Source organism: Eutrigla gurnardus (assembly GCF_963514095.1).
Source record: "Eutrigla gurnardus genome assembly, chromosome: 10".
In the NCBI taxonomy this organism is placed as follows: domain Eukaryota; kingdom Metazoa; phylum Chordata; class Actinopteri; order Perciformes; family Triglidae; genus Eutrigla; species Eutrigla gurnardus.
The window spans coordinates 874,740-890,107 of NC_139924.1; the positions used below are offsets into that span (position 1 = coordinate 874,740).

Sequence of the window (15,368 nt, forward strand, 5' to 3'; positions counted from 1 at the left end):
TCTGATGTAACTGTCAATCATGTATTGTGTTATTGTAATTTTATTTAAAACACAGTACTGCTCGGGGCAACAAAAGCATTTCATTCCACAAAGTCAACATATGTGACAAAACTACGACTAGGACTGCACACAATACTCATATTACTTTTGTAGGATAAAAATCAAACTCCTCTAAACTTCATCTCAAAGTATTGTAAACAATAAACAGCCTTTAACCAGACAAAACGTCTCTGTCACTGTTATCACATAACAAAAGGAAAGTGAGTGCTAGTGTTTATGAGCTTTTGATGTGCAACTGAAGGCAGCATACATTAAGTAACGTATAGTGAAATATAATAAAAACTAAAAGAAACCCGTAATAGAGTAACAACTGTTGTCTTAAGGAGCTTGCTTTAACTGTGGATCGTGCTGTCTGACGGAGGAATCGGCTCACTAATTACCGACATTCTTGCTGAGGTTACCATATAAGTGACAGTTATCATCCACCATAACAACCCTGGATGGCCACCGAGGACCGTTACGTGTCATAACAGGCGTTTTTACACAGAGAGCCCCCCCCCCCCGCCAAAAAACTATCGTCAAGCCCGGGGTCCCTCACACCTTTCTCGGCGACCAGCAGTGGGAAACTGTGGGGCTTTCCAGCAGGCCTGAGACCCTTCGGCTAGCCGGATTTAGCCTCGTTAGCCTTCAACTAACACTAGCAGTTCCTGTCTGATAAACATTAATAATAAACATTTCCCCTGACAGTGTGTTGTATGCATATTTACCAAATGTGTCTGGGACATATATAGTCCCAGGCCAAGATCCGAGGCTGAGTTTTAGACCCAGCCTTTATCCTGGTTCTAGTTTGTTAAATTAACGTTGGAAAGGAGCTACACATTACGACTAAAGCAACGCTATTTAAAACGGACCTTATAAGGAAAAATGTGCAGTTGTCATCTCGATATTACTGAGTTCAAGTGTTGACTTCACGTAATTTTATTTACCGGGGGCGTTAGTGTAGCGGCCCTTACCTCAAAAACTGCACAGTACCGTTTGCTCTCGCAGGCACAAGTACTGCATCCTGACTCTGCTTAAAATCCGTCAATTTTAAAGTGGCATTGCTCATTAGAAAATATGCGCGAGAAGAAAGCAAGGATTCAATTATTTCAAGTATCAAGCATACCCGCTCTTTAAATCGGCATAATCCAAATCCATCAAGTAGCCTAGCACAGATTACGATTAAATGTCCATTTTCTGAATGATATACATTGCTCGCTCTTGTCGCCCACACTGAGGGGCGGATGAAGGAGGTGTTGGGGGGGGGGGGTGTCAATCCGGTTCTAAAAGGCAAAGTATTATAAACACAATTGACGCCTGGTATGTCTGGTGTATGCCGTATTAGATAATGATCCCCGTACAGTCAGAAGAGGTTTTAATTGGTATTAACCGGTATATTTAAATATTCTCCTAAGCTAGCAAATATTTAACTGTTGCATTTTATGATAGAGTTCCGTGTACCGTCCTCTCGTGGATGAGAGCGGCGCACCTCCGGCTCTGTGTGGGCCAGCCTCGCTGAATGAAAATAGACGCTGACCGGCGATAACGTCCGCTAATGAACACCAGCATTTAAACATCCTGTACCTTGCTGCGGATCTGACCGGACGTCGACACTTTTCGGATGAGTTTCTTCGGGGTTCCGGGCTCCTGCTCCGGTTCGCTGTCCGACGACTCGTCCAGGCACCGGGCCGCGGCAGACTCCGGTCCCCCTGACTCCGCCATCCTGCCATCAGACCCCCGTGGAGGACCATGAGAGGCAGCGCCTCCCTGCGGCAGAGACTGGGCAACACACAAGAGGAGATCAGAGGGGCGTCTGACCTCTGGTGGTCAAAATATGACATCGCATAGCAGGCCTACATAAAGGTCTCGGTGGCTAGTGGATCTGATAGCAGACCATAGCAACCTTTGAGAACAAGACCCAGTAACCATCACGATGCCAGACATCCAGAAAGGGTGTCAGCTGCTCTGAATGAAGAACTGGACAGCACCAGGTCCTGGTCCGCACCTACTGGCTAAAGAAATAAACCCACCCAGAGTGGTTAACCCAAGGCTGGACAGTCCAGATCACGGAGGATCCCCAGAAGGGTAATACTGTATTTGAAAACTGCCAATTCTAAATATTAAATCTAAATGTTAAATCTAGCTGCTAAATCTAAATGTTAATTCTAAATGTTGAATCTAAATGCTAAATCTAAATATTAAATATAAATGTTAAATATAAATCTTGATCTAAATGTGCTTGGTGAAACTAAATATTTAGCGAATATGCAAATTCAGATGCTGGTCAGCGGAAGTACCAAAATTAAAGTTAGGTTGGTCAGACTGTGTTAATAGCATCAAATAACAAAACCCAAAACGTATTAGGAACTAATACTAAAATGACTGAATAAATTTTAACTTTTAACTTTAAATAAACGAACGGATTTAAGCGTTGATAAGAGAATGGTTGTGTGTCAGCTATGCAACAAGGAATTCGCATATCACGGCAGCACATTGAGCCTCAAGTATCACCTTAATGCAAAACATATAGCAGCTACCATGGACGCTAGCATGGTAGCTAGCCTCAGAGGGATTAACCCTCACCAACAGAGAGATGTTTTCTAATAGTCAGGGTTTCCAATGTTCTGAATGTACTTGAAAGTATTGTGTTTTTAAAAAAACAAAGTGTTATAGTTTACAGAAGGTCTACCTACCTATAGGCTACCTGAATTTCTGAAATGTACTTTATTTCTAAATATGCTATTGCTACACTTAATGGCAAAAATTGCACTGGTCTGTTGGACTTGGTTGAACAAAAATTTAAAAAAAAATTGTTGCTTGAGCTTATGTATTCAGTCATTATTCAATGGTATACTAAAAATCCATGTGAAAAAAAATACTTCTCACTGTTCTCAGGTCAAATATTTATATGCGATTGAAATGCGATTAATTAATTACAAAGCCTCTAATTAATTCGATTCATTTTTTTAATCAAGTCCCGGCCCTAATTAAAATATTCCTAGATGAAGATTGAATGTGTTTCTCAGATCAAGATGTGATATTCTGTGGTGGAAAACACCTACTGCTGCCAACAATCACCCCTGTAAAGGTATTGTAGAGGGGGCACTAGGACCATGCAAACGCTTGGCGGCAGGTGAGCGGCCTCATTACAGCCCTCCATGTGGCTGAAATGCTTGGATGTTGGTGAGGTGAACCTTTTGGTTTTGTTTGTTAATATTCATTTTAGTGATATTTTATGGTAGGGGTGCATGCACTGTGCAGGCAATTGTATTTTATAATTGTTGTATAATATTGGGTCTGCCAAAATTGGTATAATGGTGACGATCCAAAAAATATTTAGTTAGTCACCAAGAGGCTGAAGGGAGAAAAGTACTAGAGCAAATACTAGGACTGGATGCTCCTGGAGGTATTTAACAGTACTCTGTTTTCAGGCAAAGCACTGGCTGCCGTTTATTTTAGTATTATTTTAGCATTATTTTACTATTATTTTAGTGATTTGAGTTTAATTGATTGAATTTGTTTTATGTATATGGTTCTTGTTTTAGTGTATAGTTTTAATTCTGTCGCCTTGTGTTTTGTAGTGCTTATCTGGGGCAGTCCTCCGGTCAACGGTGGATCGGGATGCTGGGAGTTCTCACTTAGGTTGTGCTATTGTTTGCGGTGTTGTATGTATAAGTACAGAGCCCCGGAGAGGCCACCTGGAAAAATATATTTATATTGAAGCCACGTTTTACTACATTGAGCGCACGAGATACAACTCGTTCCCACCAGCCGGCTTGCACTCACGCTTGCCTCTTGTACATACTTCATCACGTTGTAATACGACACACGCAAGACTTGATGTTGTTTTCCAGAAGTGCCGTCTCACAGTCATCACAAAAGTGAACAACACAGAGAACATGACTAAAACTTTACTGACAAGTCACATCTGCACATATTTCCAGTCAACACTCGGCCTGCGGGGGGGGGGGGGGGGGGGGGGCAATCGTGCACCCTGAGTGCGCTTTAACTTATCTCGTGGCCACAAATGAATTAAACGTGTGAACGGATTCATTAAAACGTGGCCTCAATACATTTTCTTCTCCGTATGGCCTCTCCGGGGCTCCGTATATAAGTGTGGTTTTCATTTGAAGTGTTTATATATTCATTATATCAGCAGGTGATTGGCCTCCCAGTCGTGGTATGACTGTCTGTCTTCTTCCCTCTCATTCCTGTAAGTAGTTTTTATAAATAGTATTTGTTAAATGGCTGTAGATGGCATGACCCTCACTGACTGTTATTGAAGCTCCTGTAGGTTACTTGGTTACAGTAACTTGAGTTTTTTACAGGTTGCTAAACCACAGCAGGCACAACTGCAGCTACATGTGTAAAACTCTAACAGTCTTCATCACCAGCAGTCACTTGAGCTGAACAGTTCACACCACCTGCAAAACAGACACAACACACAATCTGATGAATCTCATGGCTGTGGGTTTTAGTTGTTCCATTTCATGTTTTCCTTTGTAGTTTTTGTCCCGTGTGGTTTCCTGTCTCGTACTTCCTGGTCCTGGTTGCTTCTGCTGTCTTGGCTCCCCAACCCTCTCGTGTTGATTACCTACCTGTCCTAATGTGTTCCACCTGTCCCTCGTCAGCTCCCTGCCTCCCATAGTCTGTGTTTCCCCTGTTTCTCTGTCAGATCGTTGTACATGTTGGTTTGTTTCCCTGCCTGCTTCATTGATGGTGTTGGTCAACTCTCTGTCCAGTGAACCTCCGAGATGAGAGCAGAAACAGTGGCCACGCCGGGCCAGTGCAGCGATGAAGGAGGCGGTGCTGGAAGACTGCGCCGCAGCAGTAAAAGGGTCTAATCAAGAGCAGAGTGTTGGTACACGACAAGCATGAATACTTGGAAGGAATGGAGACCTGAGGGGTATTGCACAAAACCAAGATAAGGGATTAAGCCGGGATCTGTTGGTTATCCTGGCTGAATTTAGCCTCAAGTCGGTTGCATGAAAGCAGGTCAAACTTAACCCGGCCAAGTTACTATGGTGATTTATTCTCTGCAGTTAGCCTGCTCCAGACCAGGCTAACAGCCAGGCTAAGATTAATCCTAGTGATTCACCTGTATTTCCACCGTCAATCCTGTGAGGAATTAATGTGTTTTACAGCATGTCCATGGTCTTTCTAAGTATGTTGCATCATTTTAATTATCCTGCATTAAAATATTACATATATATTGTCATTTCTCATTTCATTTATATCTGTTGGCTGTTTGTAATTGCAACAGTCGTTTTATATTGATTCAAGTGGTAGTATTGTCACTCAGTCCAAGTGTTATATTGCTATGCTAATGAATGCTTGTCAAATTGCCGTCAGAGGTTTCATAAATATGTGTTTTATTGCAGTAATTGAGATTACAAAACACAGCTGATGAAGTTGCAAAGGTGTTTGCAATGAAATCTGTGACGAGGGCAATATAGTATATATAGGTCCAACTCCCATTCACCTGTTCCCTCTACATGATGGCTTGCCCTTTTTTGGAGGATGTACTGGATGAGGAAGCCCTAATCCTCAGATGAGCATTTAGGCATGAAAGAGTCTTCCGGGATAGGTCAGACCCATTGGCCTTTGGCGATGACTATCTCATTGAGAGATACAGATTCTCAGGTGATGGACTGAGATATTTATGTAGGCTGCTGAGTCCAAAAATACAGCACCAGACTCAGAGGCGATTCTAGAGTCTGTTGGGGCCCCAAGCAAAATTTTCAGTGGGGCCCTTCTGACTAAACAATAACAATAATAATCTTCTAAATAATCTGACGCCAACGAAAGATGTATGAAACCAACGTTTTTTATATTCAAAATGTGCATATATAAATGTCAAGAACAATAAAAACATTTTTAAACATTCATAAAACAGCCCTCGGGCCGAGTCTCGGGGGCCCCCTGGCAACTCGGGGCCCCAAGCAGTTGCCTGCCTTGCCTGTTCACAAACAGCACCTCTGAGAGACTGCACGAAGCCATGCTCTCACTGTACCACAGATGGTCTGTGTTACATTGAGATTTTTTGCAAGTGGGAGCTTCCTTTATTCTGTTGGGGATGCAGAGAACCTCAATAAAGGAACCATTTGCCGCACAATAAGACGCGTTTGTCTGGCGCTGAAGTCATTCATCAGCATATTCATCACCTTCCCTGGCCACAGAAGACCCCTCCGTATCAAGGAGGAGTTTTACAAGAATGCAGGTAACCTCAATTTCAACGTGCAACCATTAGTTTCTAATTTGATCAGTCACAGTTGGATACTCACTATCTTTTGTTACAGCTTTCCCTAACATCATTGGTGCAGTGGATTGCACACACATTAGGATCAAACGCCCCTCAGGAGAACATGAGGGAGATTACATCAACAGGAAATCCTTCCACAGCATCAATGTTCAGGTAAGAGTGATTTGTGGTTACTATGACCTACATAAATTAATTCTGTGCATTAAATGACCTTAATAGGCTATGGCTCCAAGAGCTGACACATACACCAAACCTTCAGATGAGAATCTGTATCTCTCATACAAATAGTCGTCAGGGAAAGACAAAGGGTTTTGCCGGTCCCTGAACACGCAAGCTCTCCTAAGAGACCCTCTCACAATACGCGCACCGAGCTCCACAGGATCTTCCACAAATGGGGATGCCATTTTCCAAGAGAGCTGATTGGTCAGTAGGCGGTGCTTATATACACGTTGATCTCTAATCAGGAACATAACCTGCTCCGGAGCAGGTTAGCTTCACAGCGTAAGTAACCATGGCGATTTACCCCGGTAAGAAGTGAACCAGCGTCGTAGGACGGAAAACCCAGGGTTAACGCTCAACTTACCTCGCTAAGCCCAAATCCCGCTTCGTAGTACAGGCCTCTGTTCAGCTATGAGCGCGTGCTCACGAAAGAGGCGGCGTTTGCAGCATTTGACCAATCACATACATGGATCAGTCTACGGCAGAGGAGTGGCGTATTTCACGTACGAGGAGCAAACCATAATCTTACAGAAATACAAAGAAGTTAAACATATAATACAGGCAAAAGGCAACCGTTTCATTTGCCAAATGCAGAAAGGACAGCTGGCAAAAACTCGCCAACTGTGTGAATGCGGAAGTCGTATTAATAGTATTAGTAGTATAATATGACTGCCCCATCATAAGGACACTACTAGATCTGAATGATTACATGGTCGCTTCAACTTAGCTGATAGCTTAGTGGTAGAGTTACCGCCCCATGTTACGAAGCTCCTTGCAGCGGCCCCGGTTCAAATCCGCCCTACGGCCGTCTTTTAAATCATGTCGTCGCTCTCTCTCATCCCTTTAACTCTTATGATGTCCTTCCGCAATAAAAGGCCAAACATATAACTTTAAAATGATGAATGTGTTGCTTGGATGTATTCTTATAACGTGGTTTATGACAATATCAGCCTCATTCTTTCAGCTGCAATCCCGGCGGTGTAAAACGGACTTGGGAGCAAATCAAATAAACACAAAAACATAATTCAAAGTGGTAAGTAGGCTGTACGCTGACAAAGAAAAGTCTTTCCCTCCGATGAGAATCTGTATCTCTCATAAAAAACATCGTCAGGGACAGAAAAAGGGTTTTGCCGGTCTCTGTACACTCTATAGTTCACCTACGAGACCCTGTCACGATCCACCGAGCTTCTTTTTTTTTTATATACACGCACCAAGAGAGCTGATTGGTCAGTAGGCGGTGTGTTTCTCCATGTTGATCTCTTATCAGGAACATAACCTGCTCCGGAGCAGGTTAGCTCCACAGCGTAAGTTACCATGGCGATCTACCCCGGTAAGAAGTGAACCAGCGTCGTAGGACGGAAAACCCAGAGTTAACGCTTAAGTTACCTCGCTAAGCACAAATCCTGCTTCGTAGTACAGGCCCCTGGGGCCCGTTGCACAAAACTAGGATTAAGACCTCCAGGATAAGTGACTGAGCTGAGCTCAATTGATCCAAAACAAGAGCGTCCAGGCTTAATTGGTTGCACAAAGACCAAGCCAGGATGAGCAGACATGGGCCAGGATGAGCAGACATGGATTCATCAAGCCAGGTGAAACCAATCCTGGATAGGTGTGCGCTCACGGCTCCCTCAAATAGACCCCGCCGCCGATCACGGATTCACTGATTCACCATGGCCAATAGAGCGGCATACTTTTTTCCCGCCGGAGGCAGAAATCCTCATGGAGGCATACGAGGAGGTCAGGCTGCTCTAACTCAGCTTTCGTACTAAAAAGTACGAAAACTAAAGCACGATATTTTCGTATGCTTTCCTGCGTATTACACAGAGCCGTGGTCATGTGACCGATACGCTTTATGCTGGTTATTAAAGAGCATCAGACCTAAACCTGACCATAATCCTCATGGGGTTTAGCTCAGGAGGTTGCGCGGTTTGGGTGGCAACTGCAAGATTGCCGGTTCGATCCCTGGCTCCTCCTAGTTAGCATTTACCTAACCTTAACTCTAACCCTAACCCTAACCAACGAAAGATCATATACATTCACTGAAGGAATAATATGAGAACAAAATGCAGATTTTTCGCTAGGAATGTCATCAAAACGTACTTTAATACTCTCCTCATCTAAAAATGTTTTATCTTTTCTCTGTGGCTCTTATATTCCGTCATTTTATATATAGCCTTATAGTCTATGGGAAACTGTAAATTACCTAATGATAGCAACATCATCTAAACTCATAATTTATCCAAAATGATTGAAATGAATGATCACAAACGTTTAAATAATGACAGTGTGTCTATAACAATCTGTAGTGGGCAGCTGAATAACTATTGGATTCCGTTGTGGTGACTGCTGACTGAGATAAGGGATGAGATTAAATAGATCCTGGAACTTAGCCTGGTCTGGAGCAGGCTAACTCGACAGAATAAATCTCCATGGTAACTTATACCATAACATATCCTTCTGCCCCCTATCCCGCTTTTGTGCAACCGGATCATGGATAAGTTGAACCAGGATAACCAAGATATCCCGGCTTAATCCCTTATCCTAGTTTTGTGCAACGGGCCCCTGGGGCCTGTACTAGGAAGCAGGATTTGTGCTTAGCGAGGTAACTTAAGCGTTAACTCTGGGTTTTCCGTCCTACGACGCTGGTTCACTTCTTACTGGGGTAGATCGCCATGGTAACTTACGCTGCAGAGCTAACCTGCTCTTATCAGGTTATGTTCCTGATAAGAGATCAACATGAAAAACACCGCCTACTGATCAATCAGCTCTCTTGGTGCGTGGATGAAAAAAAAGAAGCTTGGTGGATCGTGAGAGGGTCTCTAAGGAGAACTAGAGTGTTCAGAGACCGGCAAAACGCTGTCCCTGACGGTGTTTTATATGAGAGATACAGATTCTCATCGGAGGGAAAGACTTTTCTGTGTCAGCGTTCAGCCTACTTACCACTTTGAATTATGTTTTTATCCATCCCTCCATCCATTTTCTACCACTTATCCTGTATTTATGGTCACGGGGGGGCTGGAGCCGATCCCAGCTGTCATTGGGCGAAGGCAGGGTACACCCTGGACAGGACGCCAGTCTATCGCAGGGCCGACATGTAGAGACAGACAACCATTGAATTATGTTTTTATATTTATTTTATTTGCTCCCAAGTTGGGTTTACACCGCCGGGATTATATATATATATATATATTCTATGACTCTACTGTATTTATTTCCAGTCAGTGACCACTTTATTAGTTAAAACTAGCAGCCTGATACAACAACAGTCATCATCAACTAAAAAAATAATATTTTATTATGTTTTAATGTTTAACTCACCACTGTCTTTATTTAATTTGAGATTCTTTTATTCAATGTTGAAGTTACCTTTAACTAATTAGACAAAACTGCCGTTTATTCTATGTTCCATAGTGAAGCTTGTTCCTAATGATTTATATGCTCACTAACGATCAACAAAACCAGAAAAAAAGTGTTTCTCTGCGTTCTTAAGGCACAAAACTAAACTGTTTCCTATGCTTTAACTGACGCTCTGAAAAACTTTGTGGATGCTACTTTAAACCACAATGCCCCAAAAGTATGGAACATGCTGCCATTACATATTGAACAATTAGACCTATTATTAGATTGATATTTAATATCAATCTAATAGATAGATTGATATTTAATATCAATCTAATAATAGGCCCAACATACATACTTTTCTGTCTTCCTCCATGTGGTTGGTTTTTTAACGTGCATATTTGTTACTGCATTGTAACTAATTGCAACACTTTGTGCTACATGAAATCAATAAAAAAACAAACATATTATAGACTATAAATGAAGTGGCATTTTGTATATTAATGGAAAAATATAGCATTATATCATATTATGTCTTATTTTATTTATATAATCCTTTTATATTATATAACATCTTGTCTTTCTGTGTAAATACATTGTGAGAGATGCTAAATCTGGAGTCATATTTCTTGAAACACATACTTGAAAAAATAATTCTGATTCAGATAGTTAGTGGGACACATATCTGATTCAGTGGAATTGTTGAAGATAAACAAACTGTAACATTCATTTCAACTACTTGTTGCTCTGTCTTGTCTTTGTATTATTTGTTATTTTTTGGGTCGTTTGTTAATTTGTTGTATTTCTGTAAAGCATCTTTGTGTTCGGAAAAGCGCTTAAATTCATTATTATTATTATTATTGGTGGAAATGCTTTAAAGCATTTCCAACCTATGTTATCCTAATCTTTATTTTTTTTATTGGTGGAAATGCTTTAAAGCATTTCCAACCTATGTTATCCTAATCTTTATTATTTATTTTTTTTTTTTTCTTATTATTCTTCTTCCGTACCTTTTTTGGTCGTCTCTAACTTCTGCATACTTTCAGCTACAAAAACCATTCAACTATCAAAATGTTCAGCTTTTTCAGCTCTTTTGTGCTGATTTTCAACCTTTTTTCTACCTTTCATACTTTTTAATATATTCAGCCTTTTCCATATTTTTTTTTCAATGCATTCCTATGGAGATCAGCCTAAAAACCTCTTTAACATCCTCCTCTTTGAACTCCGACTAGTTTCACATACTACCACCTACAGACGCCATTTAAACTTTAAACAACCTACAAGATTCTGAACTATTTAATTCATATTCAGTTTTTTGATATCTTTTACAGTTTTTCTATAATCACAGTTTATGTTTTATGTTTTTTTCAGACCTCATCAGAGTTTATAATGGGTGTGTATTGCGCCTGCTAGAGTGCGTGACATCATCGTTAGAGTGTGAGAGCAGCCCAACACACTTCAGCTTTTTTTTCTTTCCAAACTCCTCCCGGCCACAATTTTCACGTTACAGATGTGATATTTTCCAATTTTGTAGACAAACTTGTCCTGTCTCTAACAATGTGCTCAAAAACTCTGTGAGATTTACAGAATTTGAACTAGCAACCTCTAAGCGCGGCCACGACATTTTTCTCCCCATTGACTTACAATACAAATTGAGAAACAGATTTTCAAAGAAACCTGAAATGAGCTGCATTTCTAACTCGCCCTAGCGTCCACATTTCTGAGACTAGGAAAAAATAAAAGTGATCAGTGTCTTCAGCAGAGTCTTTTAGCGCTAACGGTGCGAACATTTTGGCAATACGACTTTCGGTGTGAGCGTGAGAAGCTTTTGTTCGGACCCTCCGAAATGGAGGAATAGAGACAGGCTCTAGACAGTTACACAGGCGCGTAGATGGCTTTGATCTCTGTGGCTTTGATCTTTAGAAGTGACAGCAGGTGTGCTCTGATTGGCGGACAGGAGCGGCAGACAGGAGCAGTCAGTGGGATTTGTAGTTTTTTTTGTCAAACTTCTTCTGCTCAGGTATACTTTCACCTAGAAACTCCATTTAAACTTTAAAATGTATACACAAGTCTGTCTATCTCTCTCTGTCTCACTCTCTGTCTGTCTGACTACTACTACTACTACTTCTACTACTAGCCTACTACTGATACTACGTCCACTGCTCATACTTGTACTAGTACTACTACTACTGCTACTACTAGCCTACTACTGATACTATGTCCACTACTTGTAATAGTACTACTACTAATACTACTAGTACTAGCCTACTACTGATACTACCTCCACTACTTGTAGTGGTACTAGTACTACTACTACTACTACTACTTCTTCTACTAGCCTACTACTGATACTACTTCTAATACTTCTACTACTAGCCTACTACTGATACTTCCTCCACTACTTGTAGTAGTACTACTACTACTACTACTACTTCTTCTACTACTGATACTACGTCCACTACTTGAACTTGTACTAGTACTACTACTGATACTATGTCCACTACTTGTAATAGTACTACTACTACTACTACTAGCCTACTACTGATACTACCTCCACTACTTGTAGTAGTACTAGTACTACTACTACGTCTACTACTGATACTACGTCCACGACTTGAACTTTTACTCGTACTACTACTCCTTTTGCTACTAGCCTACTACTGATACTATGTCCACTACTTGTAATAGTACTACTACTAATACTACTACTACTAGCCTACTACTGATACTACCTCCACTACTTGTAGTAGTACTAGTACTACAACTACTACTACTACTTCTACTACTAGCCTACTACTGATACTACGTCCACTACTTGTACTTGTACTAGTACTACAACTGCTTCTACTACTAGCCTACTAGTGATACTACGTCCACTGCTCGTACTTGTACTAGTACTACTACTACTGCTACTACTAGCCTACTACTGATACTATGTCCACTACTTGTAATAGTACTACTACTAATACTACTAGTACTAGCCTACTACTGATACTACCTCCACTACTTGTAGTAGTACTAGTACTACTACTACTACTACTTCTTCTACTAGCCTACTACTGATACTACTTCTAATACTTCTACTACTAGCCTACTACTGATACTTCCTCCACTACTTGTAGTAGTACTACTACTACTACTACTTCTTCTACTACTGATACTACCTCCACTACTTGTAGTAGTACTAGTACTACTACGTCTACTACTGATACTACGTCCACTACTTGAACTTTTACTCGTACTACTACTCCTTTTGCTACTAGCCTACTACTGATACCATGTCCACTACTTGTACTTGTACTAGTACTAGTACTACTTCTAGTTTACTACTGATACTACCTCCACTACTTGTAGTAGTACTAGGACTACTACTACTAGTACTTCTACTTCTACTAATACTACTAATACTTGTACTAATATTACTAGTACTAGTAGTACTTCTACTTCTACTACTACTAATAATACTAATACTTGTACTAATATTACTAGTACTACTGCTAATACTACTGCTACTACTAATACTACTTTTACTAATAATACTAGTATTACTGCTACTACTACTACTACTGATACTACTCCTACTACTTCTATTAGTACCCTACTAATACTAATAACAAAAAAAACATTCAAATATTAAAATGTTCAGCTCTTTATGGACATTTCAACATGTCTTCAACATTTTTTTGCCTTTCATATTCTTTTCAAATATTCAGGTTTTTCATATTTGTTCAGCTATTTAGCTTATTTCATACATTTGCAGATATTAAGCTTTCTTAATATTATTTTCAAATATTTAGCTTTTTTCATAATTTTGCACATGTTCAGCTTTTTCAAAATTCTCTTCAACTATTCAGCTTTTTGAATATTCTCTTCAGCTATTCAGATTTTCAAACTTTTTGCATATTCAGCTTTTTTTAATATTCTCTTCAACTATTCAGCTTTTTCAAACTTTTTGCATATTCAGCTTTTTGAATATTCTCTTCAACTATTCAGCTTTTTCATACTTTTGCACATATTCAGCTTTCTGAATATTCTCTTGAAATATTCAGCTTTTTAAATATTTTCTTCAAATATTCAGCTTTTTTAATATTTTCTTCAAATATTCAGCTTTTATTTCAGTGTTGCTTCAGCATTAAAGCATTTCCACGTATTTCCGCAGGAAATACATTTTCTAGTCTTTATTATTTTTTTTCTTTTTATTATTCTTCTTCCGTACGTTTTTTGGTCGCCTCTAGCTTCTGCATACTTTCAGCTACAAAAACCATTCAACTATCAAAATGTTCAGCTTTTTCAGCTCTTTTGTGCTGATTTTCAACCTTTTTTCTACCTTTCATACTTTTTAATATATTCAGCCTTTTCCATATTTTTTTTTCAATGCATTCCTATGGAGATCAGCCTAAAAACCTCTTTAACATCCTCCTCTTTGAACTCCGACTAGTTTCACATACTACCACCTACAGACGCCATTTAAACTTTAAACAACCTACAAGATTCTGAACTATTCAATTCATATTCAGTTTTTTGATATCTTTTACAGTTTTTCTATAATCACAGTTTATGTTTTATGTTTTTTTCAGACCTCATCAGAGTTTATAATGGGTGTGTATTGCGCCTGCTAGAGTGCGTGACATCATCGTTAGAGTGTGAGAGCAGCCCAACACACTTCAGCTTTTTTTTCTTTCCAAACTCCTCCCGGCCACAATTTTCACGTTACAGATGTGATATTTTCCAATTTTGTAGACAAACTTGTCCTGTCTCTAACAATGTGCTCAAAAACTCTGTGAGATTTACAGAATTTGAACTAGCAACCTCTAAGCGCGGCCACAACATTTTTCTCCCCATTGACTTACAATACAAATTGAGAAACAGATTTTCAAAGAAACCTGAAATGAGCTGCATTTCTAACTCGCCCTAGCGTCCACATTTCTGAGACTAGGAAAAAATAAAAGTGATCAGTGTCTTCAGCAGAGTCTTGTAGCGCTAACGGTGCGAACATTTTGGCAATACGACTTTCGGTGTGAGCGTGAGAAGCTTTTGTTCGGACCCTCCGAAATGGAGGAATAGAGACAGGCTCTAGACAGTTACACAGGCGCGTAGGTGGCTTTGATCTCTGTGGCTTTGATCTTTAGAAGTGACAGCAGGTGTGCTCTGATTGGCGGATAGGAGCGGCAGACAGGAGCAGTCAGTGGGATTTGTAGTTTTTTTTGTCAAACATCGTCTGCTCAGGTAGACTTTCACCTAGAAACTCCATTTAAACTTTAAAATGTATACACAAGTCTGTCTATCTCTCTCTGTCTCACTCTCTGTCTGTCTGACTACTACTACTACTACTTCTACTACTAGCCTACTACTGACACTACGTCCACTGCTCGTACTTGTACTAGTACTACTACTACTGCTGCTACTACTAGCCTACTACTGATACTATGTCCACTACTTGTAATAGTACTACTACTAATACTACTAGTACTAGCCTACTACTGATACTACCTCCACTACTTGTAGTAGT

The 15,368-nt window shown here is 40.2% G+C and overlaps 1 protein-coding gene across 1 annotated transcript in view; it reads right to left on the reverse strand.

The window, feature by feature from the left end:
- dgkd (diacylglycerol kinase delta) overlaps window positions 1-1,804 on the reverse strand; it is a 105,538-nt gene extending 103,734 nt beyond the window's left edge. The window contains exon 1 of the mRNA XM_084020012.1: window positions 1,624-1,804. Within this exon, the coding sequence (XP_083876138.1) occupies window positions 1,624-1,761 (138 nt within the window). The 5' untranslated portion in view covers window positions 1,762-1,804. The remainder of the gene's footprint in view (window positions 1-1,623) is intronic.
- Window positions 1,805-15,368: the final 13,564 nt, after the last annotated feature.